General features: G+C 40.8%; 1 protein-coding gene across 32 annotated transcripts in view; it reads right to left on the bottom strand.

The window, feature by feature from the left end:
• TENM3 (teneurin transmembrane protein 3) overlaps positions 1 to 21,429 on the bottom strand; it is a 2,195,833-nt gene that overhangs the window by 467,802 nt on the left and 1,706,602 nt on the right. For all 32 annotated transcript variants that reach the window (XM_073341694.1, XM_073341703.1, XM_073341702.1 and 29 more), the window contains one exon: positions 4,479 to 4,781. In XM_073341694.1, the coding sequence (XP_073197795.1) occupies positions 4,479 to 4,710 (232 nt within the window). In that variant the 5' untranslated portion in view covers positions 4,711 to 4,781. The remainder of the gene's footprint in view (positions 1 to 4,478; positions 4,782 to 21,429) is intronic.

Here is a 21,429-nt window from a genome sequence, read left to right as displayed (position 1 = left end):
CTGGGAGCCAAAGAACTGGAATGCAATGAAGGGGGCTATGTGATTTCCTTTTTTTGCTAACCAGTGTGGGGGGATCAGAAGCATAGTTGTGACTGGCTGAAGAGTTTAACTTCAGTGTTAATCACAAGTTTTGGGAGTGCCTGCTCTCCCTTTTGCAGCCTATCCTGCCCTTGGCATTTCCAGTGAGGGCTACCCCGGGACCCCAGGACCCCAGGTCACACATGGTATGCCCACATCTCGAAATGTGGTCACCCCATTTCAAAAAAGATATATTGGAATTGGAAAAGGTTCAGAAAAGGGCAACAAAAATTATTACGGGTATGAAACAGCTTCTATATGAGGAGAGATTAATAAACTGGGACTTTTCAGCTTGGAAAAGAGACAACTAAGGGGGGGGATATGATACAGGTCTATAAAATCATGACTGGTATGGAGAAAGTAAATAAGGAAGTGTTATTTATTCCTTCTCATAACACAAGAACTAGGGGTCACCAAATGAAATTCATAGGCAGCAGGTTTAAAGCAAACAAAAGGAAGTATTTCTTCACATGATGCACAGTTAACCTGTGGAACTCCCTGACAAAGGATGTTATGAAGGCCAAGACTATAACAGGTTTCAAAAAAAGAACTAGATAAGTTCATGGCGGATGGGGAGGGATGGTGTCCCTAGCCTCTGTTTGCCAGAAGCTGGGAATGGGCAACAGGGAATTATCACTTTATTATTACCTGTTCATTCCCTCAGTGGCACCTGGCATTGGCCACTGTCAGAAGACAGGATACTGAGCTAGATGGACCTTTGGTCTGACCCAATATGGCCGTTCTTATGTAGCAACTGTCCAGAATCTTGTGAAATCAAGTCTGGAGAGGGTGGGAGCATGAGTGGAGCTATCACAGAGGCTCAGAAGCATCTCAAACCAATGCTGGTGTGACCACACTGGAGCTAACAGGATAAACCTCATCTTGTCCCATTTAATTTTTAGGAGGACCTGGTGAACCCAGGGGATCAGTGGGATGACATATAGTAGGCTGTCTGCCCAAGAGAGCAGGAAGACATCAGAGTGGGAGCTCATGCTGTGCCTGTGCAGCAAACAGAACTGATGGCATTTCCTGTTCTGTCTGGTGGCGAACAGATCCAGATAGGGAGGCCCCCATTTCTGGAAGATGACACTAACAACCTCCAGATGCAGAGGCCACTCATGGTGAGAGGAAAAGGATCTGTTGAGGTGATCCACCAGGACGTTTCAGACTCCTGGGGGATGTGACGCCTCGAGATGAATAGCATGTTTCAACTAGAGGGCCTCCAAGCACAGGGCTGAAGAGAGAGCCTCCCCCTGCTTGTGGATGTAAAACAAACATTGATGCTCTGTGGTCCATCAAGACCTGCACTACTGTGTTGGCCATCAAGACCTGTCCATCAAGACCTGCACCCACAAGATCTAGAAAAGGAACATCTGGCAAGTCATGTGTACTGCCCTGAGTTCCCTGACTTTTTTATGCAGGGAGAGTTCTTCCTGGACCAGAAGCTGTGGGTCGTGAGTCTGCCGAGGAGGGCTTCCCCACCCTCGGTCTAACATGCCCAAAACTAAGGTTACTGACTTATGAAGGGCAGCAAAGGGTACCCCTTTCATTACAGATCCTGGGTCTCTCCACCAGGTCAGTGAAGCAAGGACTGGATATGGAATCGTGAGTATTGAATCCAGGTGGTGTCTGCTCGGGGAGTAGACCAATGCCAGCCACATTTGAATGGGTCTGAGGTGTAACCTTGTGTGCTGCATCACATAGGTACATGCCACCATGTGATCCAACAGCTTGAGGCCAACCCGAACGGTCTTTAGTGGGTGGATTCTGACCTTGGAAATCAGGTCCAACATAGATTGGAAACAGGCCAACATAGATTAGGTAGGGAGGCTTTGGCCTGTGTCTAGTTGAGCACTGCCCCGATGAACTCTGTTCTCTGAACCGGGACCAGAAGGTACTTGGGCTGATGTTGCACCTCCCCTGAGCCTGCAACCGACCTTTGATCAGCCAGTCATTGAGGTACAAGTATGCTTACACACCTCAATTCCTGAGGAAGGCTGCCACGACCACCATACACTTCATGAAGACCTATGGGGCTGCCGATAGACTGAAGGAAAGAGCGGTGAAATGGTAGTGGTGTTGCTCCACTATGAACCTTAGCAATCTTCTATGACCACGGAAGATAGAGATTGCCATAGTCCCGGCTGCCAAGTTGGCCGCATCCAGAGCCGCCTGAAGGGGAGGTCCTAGCCACAGTCTTGCCCTCGTCTAGGATGGCTGCAAACTCCTGCCTCAATTCCTGTGGGAGGACGTCTTTAAATTTGGACAGTGAGTTCCACAGATTAAAATCTTACCTCCCCAGTAAAGCCTGTTGGTGGTAGATATGTAGTTGGAGACTGCCTGTTAAATAAAACTTTTTGTCCAATCAGGTCTGGTCTCTGAGCTTCTTTATTTTTGGGGGTAGCACTCGACTGCCCTGTCTGTCTCACTTATTCGCTGCCAACACTATCAGGGATTCCAGGGGAGGGCGAGAGTAAAGGTAGTCAACCTGCTTTCTGGGGCATAGTATTTCTTCTCTGGCCTCTCTGAGATGGGGGGAAGAGAAGAATGGGTCTGCCACAGTGTCTTAACAGGCCCGAACGTTGCTTCATTAATGGGTAAGGCTATTCTGGAGGGAGCAGCCGCAGCCAGGATGTTGATCAGGCTGTGCGCCGACTAAGTTCTGGGGGGAACCCGCAGGGGTTCCAGTACTGCCACTGCATCAGCCAGTGGCCCAGAGACCTGGTGTCAGCGGGAGAGCCAGTATCAAAGTCCGGAGGCTGGGTACCAGTAGGTCTTGGATGGAGTGAAGAATTCCCCTTCCGACTCCAAAGAGGATTCTTCCCTTTGGAAACCAAGACAATGCAGTACCACTTCTGCCACCGGGCAATGCCGAGACACCAGGGATCAGTGTTGGGATAGTGACTGATGCAGGGGTACCATGGAGGGCTTGCCTCTGAATGGTGCTTCGGTGGTCGGTACTGGGACAGAGTTTACCAGACCTTGTTCCCTTCTGACCCTAGTCGCCCTAGCCAGCAGGGGTCCTTGAGAGGTCGGCAGGATCAGGAGTGACAGCAGATCCTTCACTACCTGAAAGGCCTCCGGTGTCGAGGGGGCCAGCAACCGTCTGGGCCCACGGCCGTTCCTAGGAGTTGATGGTGTGTCCTGTACCGGAGTCTGTGGAGCCATGTCAAGGAGGACGAGTAGCCTGACACTGATCTCACTATGCCAATCCCTCCCTGCTTGTCTCTCTTCGGCACCAAAGAATGCCCTCTCGGTGCACTGTTTCTTATGCTTCTGGTGGTAATCATGATCACTTTAGGAGTCCTACCATAGCCACTGGCTTCCACTTTGCATAGAGGATGACAAAAAGAAAAATCTCTCAGCCAGATTTAAAAAAAAAAAAGTCCTGAAATTTATCAAAATCATAAAAGTAAAACCAGAGAATTCTTTACTGTAGAGAAAATTTCCTTTTCTACCCATGAAAGCCCCCTCACACAAAAGGACAAACACACAAGGACCTGACTTTTTGCACAGAATTCGTGTCAGCTCCAGGTCTTTTCTTTTCAGGCAATGGGATTTCAGCACTGTATACTTTTCATCATTTTGTTTCTTAATTAAATTAATGGAGCACTAATTAAAAGTGCATGAATGAGAGTCTGGGAAACTAAAATTCTATATCCAGGGTTTATGGAGAGTGACAGTGGAAGCTTCCATATGCTGCCCAACTAATTCACATCTAATCAAACTGGAGAGGACCATCCTTAGGTTTAATCCTCATGTCTTTTCAGACCTTGACCTTGTTGAAAAGCCAAAAATGGCGTAAGTTAGTGCTAGTAGTTTTTCTCTTCTGGATACTCATCCACTAGAAATAGACCTTAACTATGAACTAATTTCACCGTGGCCACGCAAAAGCTGTAAAACAGTACAACATACAGTTTTTACTGCCCTGGTAACCTAGAGGAGAAAGACATTATTATACTTCTGCACAAAATATAATGATGTGGTTTAGTCCCTTGGGACAGAGGTTTTATTTATTTATTATTTATCACCTTGTATCTATGCATAGCTTTAGGCACCTTATATGGACACAACATTGAGCAAGGTGATAATCAGATGAAGTAGAGCTGTGGTCTAATAATCTTAACATTGGACAAGGATTCAGGACACCCGAGTTCTGTTCGCAACTTTGTCACTGGCTGGCTGCTTGACTTCAGGTAGTTTACTTAATTTGTCTGTGCTCTTTTTCACTATATTTAAAACAAGGATAATAATGAGCTATATACTAAACGTACTACATACATGTTGAGTATTACTATTTATAAAACTATCATGACAACATACCCCACTCAGAGATGAAATGCCTCACTGACACACTAACCAAATTGTGCATACTGTTAGTATTAGAACACTTTACCTACCTTGCCTGGTGTACTCATCTGCTTCCCTGTGGACTAAGTCCTTTACCCGGTTTCCATACAATAACCTGGAGGAATCATGATCAAAAGCTTTCAGGGTTTCAGTTGAACTGTACGACTTCTGTGTAGGCACTCTGCACTCCTCATTTTCTGCTGAAGAATTTGTGTAACGTCGTTCTTTGTCTCTTCTGCTCTTTGTCAGGGAGCAATAAGGCCTACGTTCTTTCACATCCATACTTCATTCCTTCTATATACACATCAGCCCAGCTTACTTGAAACTCTTCTCTACATTTAATTTATGTCCACCTTTAAGAAGATAAAAAGATATATATTATAACACCACATTAGTGGTCATCTAATTTCTGAGAGTTCTCCATGTCTTTCTGACACAGAAACAAAGACCCTATTTATAAAAAAATACAGTTCAATAGTATCTGAAACAAAGTTCTATGTTGTTCCTGAGACACAATACTTTAATTTTTCAACAGCATGCCTGATAGATTAGCCAAGAAACCTGTTAACAATAACGGAAGTTACAGTATACATCTAATCTGCTGTGTGTGCAAGTGAGAGCACCAAAAACATAAGCTCAAACTGCATTGCCAAATTCAGCTAGAAACCCTGTAATAAAATATTTCTGGCTTTCAGCACAAGGAAAATATTATCTGTTATTTGTTTTTTCTTCTTTTCAGAAAGATACACCAGTTCATGCTTTTAAGGGGAGCCTGACTTTTTCGTACCCAATGGATCTTCTGTTTCAATGTCTGTTTCTGAAATGTAAATGTTTAATTTCCATGGTTTTTGTTGCTGTTTATACGTTTAGAAAATTGTCCTTCAGTGAAAACCCAAACCTAGTATTTCATGACAGGCTACTGAAACATAAGCACAACACAGGCATTGGGAAGAAGTTCTCCCTGGTTGTGCATTTCAGTGTGCCTATTCCTGGATAAGAACTGTAATATTTCAAATTTAAATTCTGCAAATATAATATATAACTGCAAATATAAATCAGAAATCATTTTTCTAGTCCTCATATCTTGAAATGACACTGTAAAGATAAAAATGAAAATAGATTTTAAAAATCTAATATATTTCTGACAGTTAGTTAGTGATGTTTTCTTACTATATTTCCAGTTTCATTCAGTTTATACTGAGTACTCTATTTCACTTACTGGGTCTCATACACAAAGCTCAGGCATTTGATTTTCTAACACAGCAAAATATTGTTCAAAAATATTAAACATTTCCATTGCCATTTTAAATAAAAATTATTCACTTTAGTTTTTGGCAACTATTTAAAAATGTGTATAAATACTATATTTAAACAAAACCTAGGTCTGAGGAGTCAAATAGCGGGCAATGCCCCATAAGCTGAGGAGCTGCTGTTTCTTATATAACATGTTGTGTGCTAAGGTTATTTCCTTTGTCTTTAGGGGGAAGACTATGAGATCTCTCTTTCCTTGGAGCCCTTCTCCGTTTAAAGTACCACACAATTATTTTATGAAGAGTGATTGTAACAGCCATTCCCTTTGTGACAAAGGATTAAAATGATAATGTACAGTGCATATCACAAAGCAATATCAAACTGTATTTTCACTCTGTTTTACAAAATGAAGGTTGCTTTAGATCAGTTCACCTATTACATTTTTAAACATATTTCATTTCAAACAAACTAATTAATTGTCCCTCTTAAAATGATTCTCAGCAAGTATTTAATTTACTACTGAACAGTAATTAAAATTCTTTAAATGAAAGGTGTTTGATCATCCTATCTAGTTTGAAGTTCTCTAGAAGGCTCTAACATTTCTTGACCTATGTGAACCTCAATTTGGAATTTCAAGATAAAGTGCTAAATTACATGGAATACATATATAATAAATACAGAGCTAATTTTTTTTTTATTTAAGCAAATTCCCTTTTACCTTTAGGGCAATTTCAAATATACTTTATACCTCCTTTTTCACGTCAAAATGTTTGTTTTTCCTAGCACAATATAAGTTGATAGATATAGGTACAATTATACTGTTCATTCAATCTAGGGATACTGATATATGCAGGTGCATGTAGTCCAGGAATTAAAGATTAAATCATGTGATTAAATCTCCAGGAATAAGTCCAACCAAAACTGGCAACCCTAAATGCAGGTTATGTTTTAAATCCTTTTATATGAAACACACCCACCTACATTTTGTGATCAAATACTTTTCTCCCCAGACTGCTGAATATTCATAGATACTAAGGTCAGAAAGGACCATTATGATCATCTAATCCAACCTCCTGCACAACGCAGGACACAGAATCTCACCCACCCACTCCTGCGAAAAACCTCTCACCTATGTCCGAGCTATTGAAGTCCCCAAATCGCGGTTTAAAGACTTCAAGGAGCAGAGAATCCTCCAGCAAGTGACCCGTGCCCCATGCTACAGAGGAAGGCAAAAAACCTCCAGGGTCTCTTCTAATCTGCCCTGGGTGAAAATTCCTTACTGACCCCAAATATGGCGATCAGCTAAACCCTGAGCATATGGGCAAGATTCACCAGCCAGATACTACGGAAAATTCTTTCCTGGGTAACTCAGATCCCACCCCATTTAATATCCCATCACAAGCCATTAGGCCTATTTACCATGAATATTTAAAGATCAATTAATTACCAAAATCATGTTATCCCATCATACTAAATGACCCTTTTATTTAAAAATAGCTTTCTAAACATTTTACACATTTTCACCCTGGCATATTATGAACATCTTCAGAAATAAGATGTATTTTCCCCCTCTCCTCAGCAAAAATCATTGTTAAGGTACAGAGGTTGTCAGTTACTATGTCTGCTCAGATCTCACACTGTAAATTAACATGATTTTTTTAAAAACACAATATTGCTGCTTTAAGTTATCAATAAACAGTTATTTTAGGATTTTCCATGTCAGCATGTAGACTTCATATGAAAACGTCTCTTTTTTAGCCATATACTTCAGGATATCTAAAGATATTTTTTATTCTTGGAATCTCTAAATTGTGCCATGAGAAAATCGATATTCAGTATTAACCATCAAAGATAAGATCAATTTGATTTTTTTTAAAAACTCTTCAAGCTTCTGCAGTATTTTTGAAAAATAAAAACAAAGCCCTATCTTTAATGCTTTTCATGACTATACAAAGCTGAAAATCCTCAAATTTAATCTACACTGTAGTGTTAGAAACTACTGATCTGCTTCACACAAAATCAATCAATTCAATACAACTTCAAAAGGCAGTTTTCTGGCTTATCTACTGCCTCTCCAGGCTAAGAATGAGAAGGCTAGAAAATACAGCTGGTTAATAGCACCAAATTGTTGGAATACCTTCATGGCAATTATACTGTCATGAACTATGAAGATACAGTGGACACCATAGTCATGTTTTGCATAAGACATTTAGTAGCTCCTGTGAAATGCTGAGTGCTCCAATAGCCTGATCCTGCACATCTTGAATTTAAAGGTAAAACACATGCTATCTTTAATGTCCTCAATTAAGTCAATTTGAGTGGATTGCCTTCAGCCCTTTAGAGGAAGAGCTCAGCATCTTGCAGGATCAAGGCTTTTAAAAAATTATTTAATCATTGGCTTATGTAAGTGTAAAGGACTGTTGGCTCCTTACTGAAACTTAGTTCAGGTTTTTAGTTGGCCGAATCCCAGGACCAAAGGAAAGGGGACATGCCTACGAGAAATCAAGATCCTGAGACTTACAGTCCCCAGGATCAATGGGGAGAGGCCAATGCTCCTGGTTAGCCTGACTGACAGGGAGGGCAGGCCAATGAGGGAGTCAGGAGCATGTGGCCCTGTCCTCCATGTAAGCTGGAGCTGCCTGAGCCCGAGAAGAGCAGAAGAGCAGCCAGAACCAGAGGGGCCAAAGAAACAGCCCAGAGAGGAGAGCCACAGCAGCCAGGACCAGAGCAGCAGCCCAGAGAGCAGAGCTGAGCTGGAGGCAGAACAGCAGCAGGCCCGAGGCAGAGTGAGGCTGGAGCAACCCAGAGCCGAGTGCAGTGTACAGCTGGGAAGAGAGTGGGGGGACCCTGGGCAGGGAGCCCAGCACAAGGAGACGCCACGAGACAAGAGGTCTTGCAGGCCAGACTTGGAGGAGGATTATATCCCCAACAGGAGAGCGTAGAATCTGAAGGTGTATGGCCACTACCAGACCAAGTGTCTGATCTGCGGTATCACTGCAGTGCAGACAGGGCCACTGAAGAAGGCCTGCGACGTGTGAGAAACAGACTGTGAAGTTTCGTTGAGTTCCAGGGACTGCCGTTTGTGGTGTCCCCATCCCCCCAAAGCAGGGTTACTTGTTGTTCCCTTTAGCCTTTCCAATTTTTTTTCCTAATTTTATTATTAGCTGCTGTTTAATAATGGTGTATTTGCTTTGAACTATATGTAGTGATCAGTGAGTCAGGAAAGTTTCCGGAGTGGGAGGTCAAATCGCCCAGGAATCCTGGGCCCAGTCTTGTTGGGGTTACGAGGACTCTGCCACATGGGAGGGAGGAAGGGGAGTCCTCGAGGTCAGGTAGGCTTCTGGGTAAAGGGAGTGGGCGTGAGGACTCAGATCCTTTTGCTAGCCAATTCCACCAGGTTAGCATATAAGCCAGGCAAGTTCCCTACAATTGCAGGACCATTCCCCCGCTTACATAAGGTAATCTATAGAATGGAGGAACAGAAGGAAAGTTGTCAGAGAGAGAAGCCATGTCTATACAGTCAGCGCTGCAGCGGCGCATCTGGTGAAGATGCTCTGTGCTGACTGGAGAGAGCTCTGCTATCGCCATAATAAAACCTCCACGAGTGGCGGAAGCTGTGTCTTCAGGAGAAACACTCCCACCAACATAGCGCTGTGCACATGAGCACTTATGTCGGTGTAATTTATGTCATTCAGGGGGGTTGTTTATTCACACCCCTCAGCGACATAAGTTATGCTGACATAGCCTGTAGTGTAGACATAGCCAGAGAGGAGTCAGAAGAAAGACGACAGTCTGGTAAATATGCCTAATCTAGCCAGCAGTAAAATCTTTCTGCACTATTCCAATTATGACACACAACATTCATCGAGAAAACTGTAGATAGCACTTGAACTACAATACATGCATTTTTTCTGAGTTCAGAAGGGCACTTCATATTGAAGTCTATGTTGTCTGTCAACAAAGCCAGGTCAAGGAAAGGAAAACTTGTTGTTGGCTTTGTAAGGCTTCTGGTCAGGGTTCTTGCTGTACTTCATTTTTTAGAAGTACTTTCTACTACAGCACTTTCTCATTATTGCATGACATTTTCACCCTGTCATATTATGAACATCTTCAAAAATAAAATATACATTTTTCTCTCAAGAAGACTGAGTATTTTTTTCCTCAGCAAAAACCACTGAAAAACAAAGTGCAGAGGCAGAGGTTGAAGTTGTCAGTTACTGTATCTGCTCAGCTCTCACACCATAAAATTACCTGTAATGGTTATTGTGTTAACAAGTTTTCCAGCAACTTTAAGTGACCCCTTGGTCATCAGACTTTAAGATAGTTTCATTTTCCTTTGTTTTTTGTTGCATGAGCTGCATCCCAGTTACCTGAATGCACTGACTATTCTCATTTTACTATGCCTTATATTAAGCTCACATGAAATAATAAATACAATACAAAAACTCAAGGGAACAGAGTGACTCTAATTTGACACATGAACAGTTTTCTTGACAAATCAGATTAAAGTTTTAAACCTAATAGAATTAAACCAGTTTTAGAACATATTACAGAAACGTTTGTCCTCATCTTCAAGTAATACTTTTCCCATATGTCAATATTTATGGTCTACCAAATAGCTTTGTCCCAATTAATGGAACAGAACAAGAATTTTCTTAATACATTATTTACAAAAAGACATTCAGCTACTAAATCATCTAGCCTCAAAATGACATTAAGATGGCTAAGTTGGATACTGCTGCTCATTTAAAAACTTTCTCCACAGTATTTTTGCAGATCAAAGATTTCATAAAAGAACCTGGCATCTCTGGCTATGAGTACAGAGCAAGCACATGCCATCTATATAATTGCGTACAGTTTTTAATTTCCTGGGGACACCATATCTCTTGGCATACATGCAGAGTTTTTTGGGTTTTCATCAGTCTTTTTACTAACACCCTGCTATATCTCTCAGTCTGCACCTGCTATGCAAGGGATTATAGTGTGTGTATAACGTTGAAATGTTCTGCATATACTGAAGGAAATGGACAATGTACTGGCTGACATATGTCCATTTTTCAAAATGCACACCAATTTCTGTGCTGGTATGGCAACGCTGATATATTCTTTTTAGTCCTATCTAAAGATACCCATTCAATTTGGGGTTACCATCAAATACCTACCAAAGACCCAATCCTGCATTCTTGGATCCAGGATCAGTTTTGGCTACACCAAGGAGATGGGATTGAGATATAAATGGCTAATTTATAGGAATCCCAAGGTGAATGATTATCTGAAAATATTCGTTTTACAAGAACATATAGTATGAGTTGCCATGCCAGAGCAGATCATTGGTTTATCTACTCTAGTCAACTACCTTCACCTGCAGTTCACACCTGGTGTTTTGGATGAATGATTAAAACTCCCATAGTGCTAAATCACAGTGTGAAAAATTCTGTCTCAATCTTCGCATGTGGTCAACACCTCTTATAACATTTTTACATAATTAGAATAGTAAATGGTATTCTTGTTCAGAGATATGTCCAACCATTTCTTGTAGCTTTCTAAACCACCTGCCTTAATTTCCTGAGGCAAATGAATTATACATGTGGACAATACATGGTATAAAAATATTTCACTTTAGTCATTTTAAAATGTTGCATTCCATTTTCTGATCTATAACACGATGAAAGGACACAATCACCAAAACACCATTATACTTCTTTCATATCTCCTACTACTGCATACCTTGCCAGACTAAATAATGCCATTCTTTTTAATCTTCTCATATAGGGCATGGTCCAAAGCTGACTGAAGCTCTGATTCGGGCTCAAAACTGTATATGTCCCACCAGGGGTGCTGGAACAATTTGTACAGTGGGGGTGCGGAGAGCCATTGAATCAAACAGTAAATCCTGTATATAATGGAGACCACTTGAAGCCAGGGGGTGCAGCAGCACCCCCAGTTCCAGCACCTATGCGTCCCACCAACAGCATTACAAAAACATGCTCCTTCTTTTAATGACCTTTTTGAGATCTTTTCCATTTCACCTGCTTTCTTTTCAGGCTGAGGAGATCAAAATTGAATACAATATTCAGGAGATGAAATTCTGCCATCCTTACTCCAGCTAAGAGACGAGACTCACTCTGAGAAGACCTATTGAATTCAAAAGTATTATACAATAAGTAAGACTATACTCGAGGTGAATAAGGGTGACCAAATCTGACCCAAAGTAAGAGTTATACTAATAGTTTATTGTACTGGGGTGCATCCACACATGCCAGGGCATCCTGGACTTTTAAGATGAGGGGTTGCTGGCAGTTTAAGTCTCTAGACAGGCAACGGGTCAAATGATGAAGCACCATTGCCTACCTGTTGGACACTATATAAAGGAAAGCTTCTGACTCACTCTTGGGAAGATGAAAGTTGTGGTAAGATCAGTATTGCCAATCCTCTGTTTAGTTGGGGCCCTATTGTTCTAGGCACTGTACAGCACCTGGGACGACATGAACCCTGCCCCAGGAAACTTGCAATCTGATTAAAGGTAAGATGCTTCAGTGATCTTAACACACAGTAATTGGGAATAGGATGTGGAAGAATGAGGGTTACAGTACAAAATTATAAGGTTATTCAACCAAGCTACACGCACAGCCTGACCAAACTTCCACAGCAACTGACATCTGAAGTTCCCAAACCAATTTATAATAATCAAGAGGCTTCTTCCATAATGGCAGTGATTTAAATGATTGTTTACAAACTACTTATTCATTTTTGCGGTTAATATAGGAAGATGGGGGGGAGGAAGGAAGGAAACAGATGATGATTAAATGGAAAATGATCAAGGGATGCTGGAGGACACAGAGATGGTATATAGTGACTGGCTGAGGGCAGGTATGACCAAGAGGCATGAAAGGAGTAGGCAGAAATAAAGATCAGAAGGATAAGCAAAGGACAAGAAATTACTTCTCCATCTTTGTTTACTCAGTTTCCTTGAGTCCCTTTTAGCCACTATTTTGTGACTCTCTGAAAAGTTTATTATACATAAAATTTATGCTTACAAAAGCATGCTGCATTTTTTTCCCGTCAATAGCGTGACAGAGACATAAACTTCAGGAAATCATCACAGAATATTAGACCTGTGGGATGTATGTATCTTCCTCATCATGGAAAGTTACTATTGCTACACAGACTATAAAAAATGCAGATAAGCATGTGTCTGACAGTAAAATACATGGGGTGTAATCTTAAGGGAGTTCTGCATGCAGATCAACTGAAGGATCAGGCCCAAGATACCAAAAATGGACACCTACAAAGAAATCTTGTACCAAGAGATGCTTATGTGTGCAAGTATCCCTTGTACTTATGAATAGGTAACTGGCTCACACAAAACTTGTTCATATACATGTGTGAGATTATATTTCAGATCTAACCGACACCTCAGTACTTTTACTCTGCCCCTTTGTTACTGCCGTCAGCAGGATATGTAAGCATACAAGAATTTGATTATCTGATGTACTAAAAAAAGCAAAGTTCTTGTACTGTATGACTACCTCGAAACTTGGAGTTAGGGGTGCAATTTCCAGCTTCAGTAGACATACTCGTATTAACTCTATTCGAGGTAGCATGCTAAAAATAGTAGCATAGCTGCAGTAGTACCAGCAGCGGAAAGTGCGAGCACAGGCTAGCTGCTCCAAGTATAAACCGTCTAAACCCCTGGGCATGGACTCAGGGTGGCTAGCTACTGCCCATGCTACTGCGCCTACACTGCTATTTTTACTGCGCTAGCTTGGTGAGAATTAGCGGGAGTAAGTCTCACAGTGGGAATCACATTCCAGCTCCAAGTGTAGACAGCCTGAATTTCAGGACCCTGCCTGATCATAAGGCAAAGCAGAAGATGAGAGAAAAGAACATGAGACATATGACACAACTGCAAAGGCACCTGTTGGCCTTTTCATAATGTTTAATTACAGAGTGATGGACACTGAGATATGAAAGAAGCTGCAAATTTTCTCATGTTGTGCCCATGTTTTTTGGGACCTAACATTTTTTTCCACTGTTAAGGGATGACTATTAAAACTGAGCACAACAAAATTACTCATCAGCCTTTTACTGAGGAGCATGCTTCAAGACTAAACTTCATATTCTCATCTGGTACTCTTTTTAATCAGTGTTTGGTAATAGTTGTGAGTTAATTAACATTGGTACTGTTATACAATACACAGGTTGGCAGGGATTTTTAAAATTAAAAAATAGCCCCCCCCCCATGAATGATGTCATCTTCTCAGCCCTAAAGACTGTTTTTTAATCTACAGGACAGAAACAATAAGGGCAAGAGCAGCACGTGTTCCCCCATGTTATCCCACCAACGTGGGCCAGTATCCATGCTCACTTATCCTTGCCTTCTCTGATATGACAGCCACCAGGACACCAGTTAAGCATTAAATAGCAATTTCTCATCTTTGTGCCTTTTTCATCCTGCACTATATATGTGCCATGATATTTCTCTTCCTGAAAGCCAAGTGTCATCCCTCATCTTGAAACCCAACAGCTCTCATTCTACTCCACCAAATCCCCTCTCAAAAAGCATTTCTTTCTCCCTGTTTTCTACCACTCTTCACTCTTGCACTACTTCATTCTTGTACTCCTTCCCTCTTCTCCTACCTTATCCTCCATTGGAAGACACATCAACATTTATGCATTTCATTTGTTTAAAAACTCTCCTTTCCCTACTCCTCCTTTGTGGGATGTCAACTATAAGTCTTTTTGGGCAGGGTCCATGTCTACCATCTCTGTAAAGAGGCATGCAAAATTATGGCATTATATATAAACATATAATCACTAAATAATTATAACTTGAGTTTGCGATCTAGAGGTAAAAGACTTCAGATCCCATTAAAAATCCAGAAGGCAGTTTTTCTACTGATGTACATAACCAGCTTCTATACTGGGAATTAAAGTTCACAGAGGTGGATGAGGAGGAAGGGAAGGATATAGGAATGAGGATATAAGGTTTTTTGTTCTTCAATTTTGAAAAGAAAAAACACTACATTATATTACTTCTATATGGCAGTAAACATACTGTAACATATTTAATTGTGTGATGTAAATTAGGCTTTAGGGTCATATTAGAAAGTGTTAACTGAAACATCTCGCTACAACTTTAGCATGTGTGCAGGCCTTTTAAATTGTTATGGGAAATTGCTTCATTCAATTCAGTAGTTTCAACACTGAGTTCCCCTAAGGTTTATTACAGTTTGGCAACACGATGCCAGTTTTACCTAATGCATATAATGCTCCCCACCCAATCTCATACTTCAGCTAGAGAATCTTTCTAGTATGAACAGCATTAAAAGCAAGAAACATTGGATAGATTAACAAGATAATCGTTGAGAGTCTAACAATACCTTAATGGTTCATGCCCTTTGTTAGCTAAAAATTACAGAAATACAAATTTGTTAAAAGATAAAAAGAACAAAAATACTATAATTACAGGGGGTGATGAGAACAATATAGAAAATATGTCACTACATAAGTCAATTTATCCAACTATAGTGGTGTACATTCTCTTCACTTTCAATACTTAATTCAGTTTTAGAACCCTCATCTCAAAAGAGGATTAGCAGACAAGAAAAAGGTCCAGAGAGGAGCAACAAACAATTTGATACATGGAGGACTGATACAGGAAGTAATTCAAATAGAGGAAAGAGTAAAAAGATTAAGATTATTTAGCTTGAAAAGAGGAGGAAGAGGACACAAGTATTAAGACGACCTACAAGGTGCTCACATTTAACCTTTCTCATAAGAACAAGAAAGTGAGTAATGACGAAAAAGCAACACATTTCAAAGAGAGATAAGGAAATACTTCTTTAAAGCAACATATAATTGACCTGTAGAACACAATGCCATCGAATAAAATTGAAACAAATCATGTAAGATGTGATACAATAATTAGATTTTATAAGTAAGCTTAGCATCCATGGTTATGTTTCCAAAATAAATTACAAGGATTACTAGTTTTTACAGACGGAGCACTTGCTGATGACAGGAATAAATTTCTTTCCATTATATAGGATTGCAAAAAAATTAAAAAAGTGCATCATCAGAGTTGTAATACTTCTTGAGAAGCATCAGGATTGACTACTCTTTCAAATAAGTTATCAGACTAGATTAACCATTGGTCTTTTCTGTTACAAGAATTCCTGTGTGAATGTTGATGACCATTGCTAATTTCTAAAAAAATAAGAGAAATACTAAAATTATTACATTTTGCAATTGGTATATAATGTTTATACATTTTTAGTGTTAAGAAAGCAAATCAATTTCATCTTTATAATGTATATTACAAGTACATTAAACTAAAGTCTTAATGCTGAGCACTACAGACAAAACAGAGCGTTTATGAAAAAAAATTAAGAAATCCTTTCATCCACAAGAATGCCACAATTCACATAACTAATCACCCATAAAACCTATTAAAAACACACACTAAGAAAAGCTCAAAAGGCATACAACAGTGATGAAATTTCCACTTCAATGACTGATAAAGTGAGTACGTCAGAAATTAACTGAGCTGGAAAAATGACACTTTGAAGGGGTGCTTAGGATGATCTGTAGCCATGATCTACCATTAGTCAAACTGCTGACTCTTAATTCATGGATATTTCAGGTCATCATATCTAGAAACTAACTTCTTAATAATGGAACTCTGTCTTCTAGCATAGAAACTAGAACGTATGCCTCTCCAAAGTCGTCATTCTGAAGAAAAAATGACCAGTCAGACAAGTAGCTCACACCTTGAAACTTAAGAAAGCCTGTAAGTCCATGATCTAACCCAGGGGTCATCAACCTTTTAGAAGTGGTGTGCAAGTCTTCATTTATTCACTCTCATTTAAGGTTTTGCGTGCCAGTAATACATTTTAACATTTTTAGAAGGTATCTTTCTATAAGTCTATAATATAGAACTAAACTATTGTTGTATGTAAAGTAAATAAGGTTTTAAAAATGTTTAAGAAGCTTCATTTAAAATTGAATTAAAATGCAGATCTTATCAGTTTAGTGTGATCCTTGCCCTTGCTTTTTCTTGCTGAGTTTTCCAATGTCTGGCACGTATTTGCATGCTTCAAGCTGCACACAGGCTTCTGAGTGATCAGTTGTTAACCGGCTCCGAGAGGGACAGAGGACAGATTTCATGTGTGAAAATACCTGTTCACACAAGTATGTTGATCCAAATGCTGAAAGCATTGCAAATGCAATTTTCTTCAAATAGTTTAATTTCACTGGAAGGGATGTCCAGCAGGTCAGAATAGAGGCCCCATGATCTCGCGCGGTATCTTCAAGTGCACTCCGTAGATCTCCAAACTTTGATGCCCACAATTCTGAGCTTTTTAACAGAATGAGCTGCATTTCAAAATCTTCAACACCCATCCACTGAAATACAGACAAATGCAAATCGCTTTCATTGAACTTTTCAGGTTTAATTAGAACAGAAAGCATTGGGCCAAATAGCTGGAAATCTTGAAATCTGTCTGAAAATTCTGATTCCAGTTCTTCAATGTACATTCTAATCTCAACATCAAACGCAGTGCGCTGTTCCATGTGGCGGGATAGTGATGTAAGCAGCAAATCGGGACTTAAAAATATCCCAGTACAGTGGCGCTGGAACAATTTTTAAGGTGGGAGTGCTGAGCTGTGCCCCCTCTTGCCCTTGTCTGCACCCCTCACTGCCCCAGGCTGGGGGTGGCTGCAGAGCCCCAGGCCAGCGGCCAGGACCCCAGGCCGGCATCAGAGCCCCCCAGATCAGTGGCCAGGACCTGGGGCCGGCAGTGGGCTGAGCGGACGGAACCCCGGCTGGCTGGCGGACGGAACCCTGGCTAGCAGGGGGCTGGCAGCTGCTACCCCAGGCCAGCAGCGGAGCCCCCGGGACCGGCAATGGGCTGAGCGGGGCCAGAGGACGGAACCCCAGCTGACAGAGGGCCGGCGGCCGGTGCCCCAGACCAGCAGCAGAGCCCCCCGGACCGGTGGCCAGGACCTGGGCAGTGTGAGTGCCACTGAAAATCAGCTCACGTGCCACCTTCAGCACCCATGCCATAGATTGCCTATCCCTGATCTTACCCCACATTTCTTAATAACATAAAACACAAAATATTATATGCTCTAAGTATTTTTTTCCCCAGCACTAATCTCATGGCTGCGGAACACATTCTCTCTTGTGCTTACCATTGCTACAAGACACAATTAAAAAGGAATGACTTTAAATTTTCTAAAACCCCTCAAATTCACTAAAGGAAAGAATTTACAATAAACACATAATTCAGTATTAACTATCAAGTACCCTGCAATCAAGCCCAGACTAGCTCACAAGGATACCAGGAATTTTCATGGGAGCTCCTGACCCCAAATAAGCACAGAGGTTTTGCGGGGTTTGTTTTGGGTTTTATTTTATGTTGATTGTAAATGAGAGGCCTCTCTCTTTAAACCTGACATAAAGAGACTTTCTTCTCCCTTTGGGGAGCTCCTCCAACTGATGTTACTCTTTGATGATTTGAGCACAATCAAGAAAGACCCTTTGGCCATTATTTTCTCATAAAAGCCCTACAAGCAGGCAGAGGGCCTTCAGAGGAAAATAGTGACAACAGCTGCTCACTACACACAGACACACACCCTGCTGAGGAGTGAGTGAGCAAGCAATCCTGGCAGAAGAGTATGGTCCTTTACTCCTGGAAGTAAGCAAGAAGGGTTGAGGACTGCAGCAGTAGGCAAACTGTAGAAAAAGAGCAGCATGCAACAAGATATTGAGTGTGGGAGCATTTGATGCGACTATGATGGATTATTCAAGTTGCAGTGGGGGAGGTTTAGATTGGATATTAGGAAAAACTTTTTCACTAAGAGGGTGGTGAAACACTGGAATGCGTTACCTAGGGAGGTGGTAGAATCTCCTTCCTTAGAGGTTTTTAAGGTCAGGCTTGACAAAGCCCTGGCTGGGATGATTTAACTGGGAATTGGTCCTGCTTTGAGCAGGGGGTTGGACTAGATGACCTTCTGGGGTCCCTTCCAACCCTGATATTCTATGATTCTATGATTATTTGATTGATTTTTTGTTCGGGAGTGAACTTGTGTTGGCAAGGATTTGTTTGAGGGGAGTTGATTGCAGGGATTGTGTAGATGAAATCCGATGTTTGTGGGCAGGGGGGATCAACTGATTTTAATTTGGGGCATTCAAGTGAGGATGTGGGAATCTATTTTGTTAACTGAAACATAGGGAAGACTAATGAGGGAGAAAATTGATTGACGGAGGAGTGAAATGACTCATTCTACTGACAGAGGGTTTGGCCTCCAGGAAATAAAATGAGGGTGAGAGTGTGATCAGAAGAGGTTGGGGCAAGAAAGGACGGCAGGATTATTGGAGAAGACTAGACACACAATGAAAGGAGACACAATGAACAAGAAAGAGGTGATATAATCTGTGCTTAATGTAGAACTGTAAGAAAAAGGGAAAATGCACTGAAAGGAAAAGATACAGCAAATGAAGAAAGTGTGAAGAGAAAAAATGGAGCGAAGGGAAAGAGTGAGGAACAAATTTGGATTGAAAAAATAAGTCAATGCAGTTTCATTTACTATATTTTAGTTCAAAAAAGTAACGAACTGTGTGTGTGTGTGTGTTGTGGGGACAGAGAATTATTCAGGGACATACACACATGGAAGTTCATCAAGAGCTCCTAAGCAGAGTAGAATTTAGGAAGGTATCTGCTAAATTTGAAGCCTACCCCATAACTCCAAACTCTCTGACTTCTAGAAGGGACCTCTCTCCGGCTATGACTACACTACGGAGCTTACAGCAGCACAGCTGCACTGAGGCAGCTGAACTGCCGCTGGTGCAGATGCTCTAAGCCAACGGAAGAAAGCTCTCCCATCAACTTAATTACTCCAGTCCCTGTGAGCGGCAGTGGCTATGTCAGCAGGAGCTCTCCTGCTAACATAGTACTGTCCAAACCGGCACTTAGGTCGTTGTAACTTATGCTGCTCAGCAGGGTAGTTTATTCACATCCCTGAGTGACATAACTTATATCGACATAAGATGCAGTGTGTACATAGCCTCAGTCTCCTTATTCCCTTGCCATATCCTCTTGGCCGCTACAAAAGTGGTAGTCTCTCCTACTTTGTCCCCTCCCTAGTTTAAAGTTGTGAGTCGTCCTCCCTTGCAAATAGCTCCAGTACCTGCTTTTGCTGCTGCAGGAAGCTTTTCTAAGCACAAACAAAATGAAACTGACCTGGTTCTGGTCACTTTCAGCGCTGCCAGCAGACTTCTGAAAAGTTTCAGTGAAAATTTATCCTTACAACTGACTAATGATCAGATATCACTCTACTGCAACTTGGAAAAGCTATGAGCAGTAGCAAAGGCACTGAAGTTCTCTACCTGCAGACTCAGTAACATGACACTACATTTTATTCTCTGTTCATATTTTGAAGATTACCTTCCCAGCTTCCCCTTTTCATAATACAATGAAGCCTTACAGTCTGTGAAAACTGAGGAAACTCACCCAGGAATGTTTTCTGCTTGCAATAAGCAAATGGTTGAGTGGATTTTTCAAGCCCTGATTATGCCAGAGTCAAATAATGAGGATGCCTGACCCTTCATAATTAATAAGCTCACTGAAATAAAAACTATAATAATGGATATAATCTATACAGAAATGGTTATATAGTTTAAATTTAACATCACAAAATTTTGTTTCTTGTAGGGTCCACATGACCCTATTTTCCATCAAAGAATTAATATTTTGGTTGTGTGGAAGACATGACAGATGTGGGAGACCTGGAACAGGACTTTCCTCATTCCAACACTGAGTAATTAGTACAGTGGGCATGGTATGGCATGCTGCCAGATTTATTTATTTTTTTAAAATGCTGATCATTTGGATGTTCTGCAGAATTACTCCTCCTGGGCTAAAACACAACAGAAGAAACATTAAAAGTAGCAAGTGAAATTAGTGCAATAACATTTGCTTCCCTACCCTCACAACAGGATTAATTAATTTCTCTACAGTGCTTTGGCAATGTAAAGCACTATATAAGTGTTAAATTATATCAGTAATCATTACTAACGCATTCATGTAACCCATGTATCCAAGCTGTGAGAAAATTTGTGCTTCTTTCTCCATCTTCACACCCCCTCTCTTTCCCTTCTGCCTGCATTGTTTCATTATCTCCTGTCATGACTTCTGCCATCTCCTCTTCTCTGGCATTGTCTCCTTTCATCTGCACAAAAAACAGCCTCCAGGATAATTTTCCTTGCCTGGTGTCATCCCCTTTTAAAATCCCTCTACTAGACACCCCTTCTCCAACCAGGGAACACTGATTAAAATCAAAGCGATAGACGTGATCAGTGATTCAAATCAAGATTTCCTGCTTGCTGATTTAAATCATTAGTCAAATTGGTTATCAATTTGACAAATGTTTTAAATCAGCAAGCAGGAAATCTTGATTTGAATAACTGATTTTTAATCTTGCTTTGCAGTTGTACTTTTAAGTTATTTTTCTAAGAAAGTCTCATTGGTTGGCAAAATTTGGTACTTGCTTTGCTAACCTGGAGGGTACACTTTACCTATTTATTTACCACATTTATTCCCATTCTTCATTTTTACATTTTTTATGATAGAAAATGTAGAATAATTTATTTACTAGACGATAAATTTTTTATTCTTAATGTGCGTCAAGATGCATTTGATGGAAAAGAGATTCCACTCAAAATGCAAAAAACAAATATTTTTTATT

Source organism: Lepidochelys kempii, chromosome 4 (assembly GCF_965140265.1).
Source record: "Lepidochelys kempii isolate rLepKem1 chromosome 4, rLepKem1.hap2, whole genome shotgun sequence".
NCBI lineage: Eukaryota > Metazoa > Chordata > Testudines > Cheloniidae > Lepidochelys > Lepidochelys kempii.
Note: the sequence above shows the minus strand (reverse complement) of the source record. Positions and strands in the feature narration are given on the sequence as shown.